The sequence below is a fragment of the Myotis daubentonii genome, chromosome 18 (assembly GCF_963259705.1).
Source record: "Myotis daubentonii chromosome 18, mMyoDau2.1, whole genome shotgun sequence".
Classification (NCBI taxonomy): Eukaryota; Metazoa; Chordata; class Mammalia; order Chiroptera; family Vespertilionidae; genus Myotis; species Myotis daubentonii.
In genome coordinates, this window is record NC_081857.1 from 29,553,727 (window position 1) to 29,563,735 (window position 10,009).

Genomic DNA, 10,009 nt, shown 5'->3' on the forward strand with positions numbered 1-10,009 from the left:
TTCCGGCGGCTGGGGGTGGGGGGAGCGGCGAGCGGAGGGGGGGGCCCTGTCCCGGAGGTGGCGGCGGCGCCATCTTGGCGAAGGGGGGATCAGGAAGTGCGGACCGCGGCGGCGGCGGCGGCGGAGCCCGGAGCGGAGGCCGGAGGCTCCCGGCCCGCCGGCCCCGGAACGGAGCGGAGCGGAGGATGCAGCAGCCGCAGCCGCAGGGGCAGCAGCAGCCGGGGCCGGGGCAGCAGCTGGGGGGCCAGGGGGCGGCGCCGGGGGCCGGGGGCGGCCCAGGGGGGGGCCCGGGGCCGGGGCCCTGCCTGAGGCGGGAGCTGAAGCTGCTCGAGTCCATCTTCCACCGCGGCCACGAGCGCTTCCGCATTGCCAGCGCCTGCCTGGACGAGCTGAGCTGCGAGTTCCTGCTGGCCGGGGCCGGAGGGGCCGGGGCGGGGGCCACGCCCGGCCCGCATCTCCCCGCACGGGGGTCGGTGCCTGGGGATCCCGTCCGCATCCACTGCAACATCACGGTGAGGACCCCCGTGCGTGCGCCCCCATAGGAGCCCCCTCTCAGCGACTCCAGGTCCCCCCGCACAGCTTTTTTATCTCGAGGGACCTGGGAGGCCGAATCCCCCCTCGGGGCTCGCTCTTTCCCTCCGGGTTACACTGTGTCTGCCCCTGGAGGTTCTGCCGGGCACCCAGAAGCTCCCCCCTGCACCCTTCCTAGTGAGGTACCCCCTGACACGCAGCGCCGCCACTACCCCTCTCCACTCACCCACCCACCCACATCCACAGGCTCACGATTTGGGGTTCTCCACGGCTTCACCCTGCCACCTGGGAGTGCCCTTTGCTTCCCCTCGCGCTCATTGCCCGGTTCCAGGCCTCTGCCCCGACCTCAGCTGGAAGGACTTGGTCGGGAGCTCGACACGTTTCAGTGATGCCCCCTCTCACGGCACCTTTCGCTTAGGACGCTGCCACCTGTGAGAGCCCTGCCCAGGCGCCTCTCCTGCAGCCCCTCTGCCTCTGAATTTACCTGGTGGTGGTTGCAGTCCGCTGACCCTCTTCTTCCTCTCCTTCGGGTTCCTTTCATTCTGGTGTAACCTCTAACTCTCCTTTTGCCCCAGCTGGGAGCAGATCTGCCACTCCCTCGCTGTTCCCTGAGGATATCTCCAATTGTCCTGGGTTGTGTGTTGCCTTTCCTGGTAATGGTGGTCATGTTTGAGGACGATCCCGTTCCGAACAAGAAACAGTTCCTTTTCTCCCCAGTGGACATCATTCCATCCTCTGCTTGCTGGGCTAGTGCCCCCGCGCAGACCCCTTGAAGAGGGCTGGCCGCTGGTACCCCGGGATTGCCCGATACTGTGTGGTGTAGCACTTCCACTACCTCTGTGATCACGTGCAGCCCTGGTTAGGACTCGGAGAACAGTACTTGATCCGGGCAGGCAGCAGGCTGCAAATGGGAGCAGTCTGGGGAAAGACAGGCTTGTGGATTGTGTGGGACTTTGGGTCCTGATTCAATTTACATGGTTCCTGTTTTCTGTCCCTTTCCTTCATCAAACCAGGTCAAGGTTTGGCGAGGCAGGCCTCGGCTCAGATTGGAGGATGTCCCACCAAAACTCGCGCGTCCCACTTCTTCTTTCTTCTTCCATCCCCACCAACCACACACATCACCTTTTTTCCTACTAAAGTAGGAAGTTAAGATTGACGCACTAGGTGTGGCTTAGGTGAAGACTGGGGCATCCTGAATAATTTGTTTCCCTCCGGCGTTGAGGATTAGAACCATGGCAGAGCTGAAACCCCTAGTAAACGTGGAAATGGTTTCCTTGGCAGATGTGGAAACTTCAGGAGTTAATTTTGTTCCTGCATTTAGCTACTGATTCCTTACGGGTAGGTTTTCCCCCTTATACCTGCCCTTCCAGTTGCCAGCGGCCATCTACTATCTTTGTCCCTAAAAGGAAGTTAATTTAGAAGGTTCTCGGTTAGACACCCTGTGGCCCCTGTAAAGGAGACTTGGCCTGAACTGGCCCCTTGGTTGAGGGAGAGGGGGAGTCTGGTCCGGCTGCCTTTGGCACTGTGGCTCAGGAATGCTGGGAATGTTCGCGGCGTAGGCCTCTTCCAGCCTGCCATGTGGAGCCCGCATCCTACGCCTGGACGAAGAGGGTGGCAGGTTCCCAAGAGAGAGCGGTGGGGAGATTGGCCTTTGAGGGGTCCTGTTGGAAGTGGGGTGTGGAAATCCTGCTACCCTTTCACTTTTAGATTCTGGAGATACAATCTAGTTTTCAATCCCTGCTTCCGCAGTTAAACTGAAAGTGGTCTGTAGTCTGCTTTTTTCACATCAGCGTGATTGTGGTGAGGTGATCTGCTCCTCGGCTGATTGTGGAGCTTGAAAATCAGAAGAGGACTTGGTGCTGGGTGTGGGAGAACTTCAAGTCCAGAACCTGGATAAGCCCCCTCACTGTCCTCAGAGTGTGGCTGTGCCGCTCTCTCTCCTCATGGCCTAGGGTTCCTCGGAAAGCTGCTGGATTAGATACTGACCTGCTGAGCTGGGCTTCCGTGAGCTGGAGAAAGAGCAAAGGAACGAGAAGTTTTGAGGAGTGGAGGGCAGGCAAAATGTAGCTTGTCCCAGAGCTGCCCATCTTGACCGCGCTCTCTGCTCCTTTTCCCGCCAGGAGTCATACCCTGCTGTGCCCCCCATCTGGTCGGTGGAGTCTGATGACCCGAACTTGGCTGCTGTCTTGGAGAGGCTGGTGGACATAAAGAAGGGGAATACTCTGGTAAGGGGCCCGTATCTTGAAGGCAAACTGTGAAAGGGAGACGCCTGGAAAGTGGGTGGTGCGGTAGGCCGAACTGTGGGGGCAGACTTCTTGGGGGAGTTGCTTGCGAAGGACAAAGGGGGAGACCTATGCCAGCCCCAGGATGGGTCCGGTAAACTCTCCCACAGCTACGTGGTCCATAAGATTAGTGAACTAGGTACGAATTTGGGTTCTGAGCTGAGAGCTCATCCATGTACCTGTCCAGATTGGGGTTGGAACGTATTTGATGTCACTGTGGTCCCCTACCCCCCAGCTATTGCAGCATCTGAAGAGGATCATCTCCGACCTGTGTAAACTCTATAACCTCCCTCAGCATCCAGATGTGGAGATGCTGGATCAGCCCTTGCCCGCAGACCAGGTGAGGAGCCCAGGAGCTCAGGCCTTGTGCAGAGTTACCCCGCAGACAGCACTCAGGCGATGGAGGCAAATCTGCAGCAGTTCTCTGCACCCGACCCCCTCCAAACACACACACGTGTTGTGACTCTTGGCTTCTTTTTTCCCCAGATGGGAATCTAGTTAAATGGGACGCTAATAGCTTCACCTATCAAAACTCACTCTCATGGGCAATATACCTTATGTGGAGAAGAAGGGGGGGGGGGTCTCAGGCCCCTTGTTAAGAACCAAGAAGCAAGAATCCCTCTTGGGGAAAATAAACTGGGATTTGTGAGGTGGGTGACAGAAATAGCCACTCTGCTTCTCTTCTGTACTTTGGCATATGGTAGGAGGAGAGTAATGGGCTGCTAGTGAAGTCATTGCCTGGGCTGTTGCTTCCACTCAGATCTGGCTGGTGGACAGGCTGGCAGCGTTATGGATGGGCACACAGCTTCCAGACCTGGGAGCGTGGGGGAGTAGGTGAGAGGTTGCATTCTAGGAAGCCACTGGGCTCTGATCTCCCACCTTTCCTCTCCCCACTGCAGTGCACACAGGAAGACGTGTCTTCGGAAGATGAAGATGAGGAGATGCCTGAGGTAGGCTTGCCACCTGAGGCAGCATTGGAAACTTTCAATCAGCAGCTTTGAGCATCCACAGTGTGCAGAGCTCCAGGGTAGCCCTAGCCTGTTTTGCTCAATGGTTAGAGCGTTGGCCCGTGGACTGGAGGGTCCTGGGTTTGATTCTGGTCAAGGACACATACCCCGGTTGCAGGCTTGATCCCTGGCCCCAGACGGGGGCATGTGCGGGAGGCAACCAGTCCATACGTCTCTCTCATCGATGTTTCTCTCTGTCTCTCTCCCTTCGTTCCACTCTGTCTAAAAATCAATGGGAAAAAAATATCCTCGGGTGAGGAGGAACAGAGCTCCAGTCTGAACTGGGGAGGGAAAATGCAGTGAGTAAAGACAGATTCACCGACCTGGGGGAATGGCCAGTGTAATGGAGGAGACAGGGCACTCACACCCAACCACTGAAGACAGTCAAGTGCAAATCTGTTTGTACCAAATAGCAACAAGTTAATTCCTTTTCCTTTTTCTTTTTTTTTTAATCCTCACCCGAGGATATTTTTCCATTATTTTTAGAGAGAGGAAGGGAGTGGGAGAGACAGAAAGAGAAACATTGGACTGGTTGCCTCCCGCACTGGCCCTGACCTGGGGCCAGGGATCCTGCCAACAACCGAGGTACGTGCCCTTGACCGGGAATTGAACCCGACACCCTTCCGACCATGGGCCACTGCTTATCCACTAAGCCAAACTGGTCAGGCTGCAGCAAGTTAATTTCAGATGGCTTTGAGCAGGCCTGGGTTTGCATCCTGTATCTCCAAGGTTATCTTAACTTGAGAATATTACCTAATTTTACTAAGCTGCAGTTTCCCTATTTATAAAACAGAATTATGGTATCTACTATATATGGTTGTCTTAAAGATTAAATGAGGCATTGCATGTAAAATGCTTCATGCAGTACATAGCGCTAAACAATTTATCTGATATATTTTAAAAACAGGTATTTCTGCATAATATTACAATTAAGAACTTGAGCTTCGGAGCCAGACAGATTTGATTCGCATTTTAGCTCGGCTAAGAGTTGTCTGACTTGGACATGAGAATTAACATTACTAGACCTCAGTTCCTTACCTGTGAAAACGGGAGTAATGATACCATAAAGGCACGGTGTTGTGAGAATTAACCGAGCTCGTGTGTATAGCATCCAGTATAGTGCCCAACATAATAAACGGTCAGTACATGTCAGCATCAGGGTAATAATTAGGAAGTCAGTATTGCCGTGTCCTGCTAGAGCCAGATCACTTGGATTGCTTTGTCTCTAAGCATTGCATTAATGTCCCAGGTTCTATAACTTTGTTAAGGTCTTAAGACACAAAAGACTCATGACACATGAAACTTACTCCTGTCAGAGAGTAGAGAGCCCTCTGCGCCATCACCCAGCATCTAACGGTTCGCATCCTGGATATGGGCTTTCCCATCATGCACAGTGGACCCTGTGCGTGACCTCTACCAAGCTCCCTCCCTGGACCGCCTTCCTCATTTCCCTCTTGTCAGTGGTGCCTGTGCTGACTCAGGTCATGCACCTGGGCGGGCATGAGATTTCTGATCCAGGTTCCTCCTTTAACCTGGAGAGTCCTGAGAATTCTTGGTTACAGTAGTCACCTGGTGAAACATGATCTCTCACAGTGTCAGGCCAAAGTCATTCTAGGAATTAAGAGCTGCTGCCAAGGGAGAGTTTTAGGAACGTTGGAGCAGGGTCAGGCTGAGAAACGAGGAATGAGTCTCTGCTTCCCTAGCCCCGCACGTATTTCTGCTGTAGGACTGAATGGGAGGGGGTTTGCCTCGTCCTTTAGATTGTGGAGGGAATGGGGCTGGGAATTGTTGCCGGAACAGAAAGGATGCTGTGTTCCTTAGCTTGCTGGAGAGTCCACTGTTCCTTAACTTGCAGCTCTAGACCAAATGGGACTGGGCAGGCGATGGCCCCTCGCCACAACCTGTGTTGGTTTCTTTTCTCTATCCCATCCCACCTCCAGGACACAGAAGACCTAGATCACTATGAAATGAAAGAGGAAGAGCCAGCTGAGGGCAAGAAATCGGAAGATGATGGCATCGGAAAAGAAAACTTGGCTATCCTAGAGAAAATTAAAAAGAACCAGAGGCAAGATTACTTAAATGTACGTACCTTCTAGGGAGAGGCTGGGCCAAGGGGTGGTGGGTACTGGCTAGAAGGTGGGAGGCCATCACCTATCAGTCTGGGAGCAGTCTGTTTTCTGGGGTGAGTTATGGGTGTGCCTAATCCTTGCTCAGATCCTGAACAAGCTGCCCGGCTGCCCCTAAGGTCTAACCCACATGACCCTGAGGCGTTTGCCTTCCCTCCCTGGCAGGGGGCGGTATCTGGCTCGGTGCAGGCCACTGACCGGCTGATGAAGGAGCTCAGGGATATATACCGATCACAGAGTTTCAAAGGTGGTGAGTTTGCCTCCGGGAAGGGCCTGGACAGGAGCTTCTCTAAGGACACGAGCCAGAATGGAGCGCCTCAAGCCAGTGGCTCAGATTGGCCGCATGTCCATGGGTGCACCTGGAGCCTTTGATCTTTTTCTTCTCGGCCTGGGTGGATCCTCATCTGGACCATCCTGCTAACACCTGTCTTCCCGCCTTCCAGGAAACTATGCAGTCGAACTGGTGAATGACAGTCTTTATGATTGGAATGTCAAACTCCTCAAGTGAGTGGGGATTCTGGGATTGGAAAGGAAGTTGAGGCCTAGTATGTGGGGAGCCACTGTGCTGGGAGTCTCGGGCAGTCCCAGGAGCAGGTGTGGGCAGTGGGGTGTCCCTCTGCTGCTGGCCAGGGGAAGTGGGGGTCAACCCAAGGCGCCTGAGCTAGGACAGGGAGTCAGCCCAGACTCATTGCTTCATAGAGTTGACCAGGACAGCGCTTTGCACAACGATCTCCAGATCCTCAAAGAAAAAGAAGGTGCAGACTTCATCCTACTTAACTTTTCCTTTAAAGTAAGTCTTTTCCCTCCCAGCCCCTCCCTCCTGGCCTCGGCCTCCTTCTCCACCATACAATCTTGTGGCAGATCCTGGCCTCGCCCCCTAATCATTGCCTTTGTCTCTCACAGGATAACTTTCCATTTGACCCACCGTTCGTCAGGGTTGTGTCTCCAGTCCTTTCAGGAGGGTGAGTGGCTGAGGGTAGCTCCTGTTACAGAAGGTGAGAAAGGGGCGTGAGCTTTTGCCAGGCACAACTGACTAACCTCTCTTCTGCAGGTATGTGCTGGGTGGAGGTGCCATCTGCATGGAACTTCTCACCAAGCAGGTGAGCCTGTCTCTTGCTCTTGGTCAGGCTGGCCAGGGCCGGGCTCGGCTGAGCTTCACCGCACACCTCTATGGCTTTCGGGTGATGGGCTTAACCTTCCATCTTGCCAGGCAGAGCCCGGCACCCACTGACCCAGACAAACAGGTGGTGGCTGTTCCGGGAGTGAAGGGCAGGACCCCCTCCACAGGCGCAGCTCCTTGCTGGAGAGCAGGTGTGAGGTGTCTGGGAACTCTCCTGACTTGCTGCTCCCCCCGTTTCCCAGGGCTGGAGCAGTGCCTACTCGATAGAGTCCGTGATCATGCAGATCAGTGCCACACTGGTGAAGGGGAAAGCACGAGTGCAGTTCGGAGCCAACAAAGTAAGGCGCCGGGGCTGCTGGACGGGCTGGAGCCAGGTGCCCAGGCCGCCCTCTCTGAGGGGCCAAGCGGACGAAGCATCGGGTGCCTGGGCCTGGGACACCGCGGTGGGCACAGGAGGGGGCCTTGGCCTGGGGGGCCGCCTAGGACTTGGGGAGGACACAGGTCTGGAAAGGGAAGGCTATGGGATTGCACCCCTGAGGGGCCTACAGGTGGGGCGCTTCTATGTTAACAGACCACAAGTTTGGGTCTCTGGGTGACAGTTCATGGAAGGCGAGGGGCAGTAAAGCCGCAGCTGGCCATGGCCTGACCTGGCGGCTTCCTCTCCCCAGTCTCAATACAGTCTGACAAGAGCACAGCAGTCCTACAAGTCCTTGGTGCAGATCCACGAAAAAAACGGTGAGGCTGGAGCCAGGACTCGGGATTCGGACACTCGGAAGGCCTGAGGTTTTCCCTTCCAGCCAAATAGCAAGGACCCCCTTCTGGTTTCTGAGCCTTTATCACCCATTAACACGGCACGGCACCTGCCCGCTACCCAGAGAAGGGCTAGAGGTGGCTACCTCCACTGCCTCCTCTCCAGAAAAGCACCAGCCATCATACCCCATGTGGACTCGGTGCTGCCCCTTCCCAACCACCCCATGAGAAAGCTCACCTCACCCTGTCATCTCGGGCTGGGCACAGCCTCTCCCCTTGCTTATGCTGTCCAGGTGGGCAGTCTCCCTGCCCCTGCACCTCTCCCCGCACTGGAAGCCCGGCCTAGGGTCATTTCACCTGTCCAGGATCCTGGAGTCTTCAGTGATCGGGGCTGGGAACAGGGACTTCAGCCTCCACCTCACTGTTGGGTTTCTTTGCAGGCTGGTACACACCCCCAAAGGAAGATGGCTAACCCTGGAGCGCCGTCCCCCTCCTCCTTCCCCAGGCACCACTGGACCAATTACCTTTGAATGCTGTATTTGGATCTCACGCTGCCTCTGTGGTTCCCTCCCTCATTTTTCCTGGACGTGATAGCTCTGCCTATTGCAGGACAATGATGGCTATTCTAAACGCTAAGGAAAAAAACAAACACCGAACTGTTTCAAGTACTCAAGACTGACAGACCAACCAACCACCTGGCTGGAACCCTTGCTAGCAGGCATTCTTATACAAGAAACTTTTGAGCCTCCTTATATTGCTGGAAACTCAGCTGTGCTCCAGACTAGAGCCTCCTTACCTATGCTATGGATTTTTAATTTATTTTCTCTTATTTCATGTACACTGCTTTTTTTGGTTACAGTGTATGATGGATGTGTATGAAAAAAATGTATCTTTGGGAAAACAATTACAGTTTGTTAATTTGAAGATGCTGGTCTTGACTCATCTTTCTTTTTGTTCCCATATCCACCCCACCCCCATCCCGGAAACTATTTGGGTGGTGGGGGAGGGGTCGAGATGAGAGGCTGCACTTCACTGCTAAAGCCAGAGGAAGGTGGATTCCGTCTGAAGGCCTCTGGAGCGACCAGCACTCGTCCCCCTGGCATGCAGAGCCTGCCGGGCTGAGCCACGGTGTAGCAGGCTGAAATGATGACCTTAATTCTTAGGACTACTTTTCTCTTCTACTTGCAGATGTTTTCAAATTTCTAAGAACAAGGAAATGGGAAAGGCTTACCAGGCTGCTGTTTCATGGAATTGCTTTTAAATGAATTGAGTGGTGATGGAGGCAGTCTCATGTGTACTCAGCCTCCGGTCTCAGCAGTGTGCTCTGTATGCCACAACTCCAGTGTTCGCCGATCCCTCCCTCCGGGGAAATGGCTTCTGGCTAGCTTCTTTGCTCACCCTCCTCTCTCTCACTTCCCTTGGTCTCATAAGAGAAAACAGGTATAGCTCTGAGATTGTTTGGCTTGAAAAATTGTGGATTCTTTTCAAGCCACTTCCATAAGATGGGTCCTCTGGGAAGGTGAGCTTTAAGGGGGCTGCTGTGTACACCTGTGCCCCCAGCCCAGGCTCTGGGAACTGCTGGGGCGGGGAGAGTGAGGTAGGAGGTCTGCGGGGCTAGAGCCGTCAGTGCCGTGTTGTCTGTACGTGCTGTTTAAAAGGAAGGGTATGAGGTCTGTGTTTGACGCGTGCTGCCTGCCTCCCGTCGGTGAGCTTGTGTTGGGGTTGAGACAGGCTCTGAGGGACAGACTATGCCTGCAGACGAGGTGATGGCCGCAATAACAGAAGCCAGGGATGGCTCAGTGACGATGCTAGTCTTAGCCCAGAATTGAGAGCGCTGCCTGGGCGCCTATAGGATGTCAGTTCTGTAATGCTTTAACATTGGTCATTTCCCCCCCATTTTCTTTTTAAGGGATTAATGTCTTGCTGCTTCAGGTGGATGGAGAGTTCAACAGTCCCCCTCAATGCTGCTCTAACTCTACCCACACCCACCTGATATGGGGTGCTAAAGTTTAGATAAAGTGGGGACCTTAGGGGCAAACTTATTCCATAGAGCGGAAATCTGGCTTTCTTCTGAACTGATCACCAGCCCTGGCTGACATGTAGATTGTGTTTTTAGTAACGTGTACTGTGAGCTGTCCTCTGTATAATGTATTTTGTAATGTATTTTTCTCATCTACCAAAGGATGAAACAAA

At 54.3% G+C, this 10,009-nt stretch overlaps 1 protein-coding gene across 1 annotated transcript; it reads left to right on the plus strand.

The window, feature by feature from the left end:
• The first annotated feature begins 38 nt into the window (after window positions 1-38).
• On the plus strand, window positions 39-8,740 carry UBE2Q1 (ubiquitin conjugating enzyme E2 Q1). Its single transcript, XM_059674908.1, has 13 exons — window positions 39-512; window positions 2,652-2,756; window positions 3,049-3,153; window positions 3,713-3,763; window positions 5,761-5,901; window positions 6,112-6,196; window positions 6,390-6,450; window positions 6,646-6,736; window positions 6,850-6,908; window positions 6,998-7,046; window positions 7,309-7,404; window positions 7,735-7,801; window positions 8,257-8,740. The coding sequence occupies exons 1-13, from the start codon at window positions 186-188 to the stop codon at window positions 8,286-8,288; spliced, it is 1,269 nt and encodes a 422-aa protein (XP_059530891.1). The 5' UTR covers window positions 39-185; the 3' UTR covers window positions 8,289-8,740.
• Window positions 8,741-10,009: the final 1,269 nt, after the last annotated feature.

Coding starts and splice junctions, on each gene's coding strand:
- UBE2Q1 (XM_059674908.1), top strand. CDS start 186: ATGCAGCAGCCGCAGCCGCAGGGGCAGCAGCAGCCGGGGCCGGGGCAG. Junction 3,154..3,712: donor AGCCCTTGCCCGCAGACCAG/GTGAGGAGCCCA, acceptor TCCCCACTGCAG/TGCACACAGGAAGACGTGTC. Junction 7,047..7,308: donor TGGAACTTCTCACCAAGCAG/GTGAGCCTGTCT, acceptor CCCGTTTCCCAG/GGCTGGAGCAGTGCCTACTC.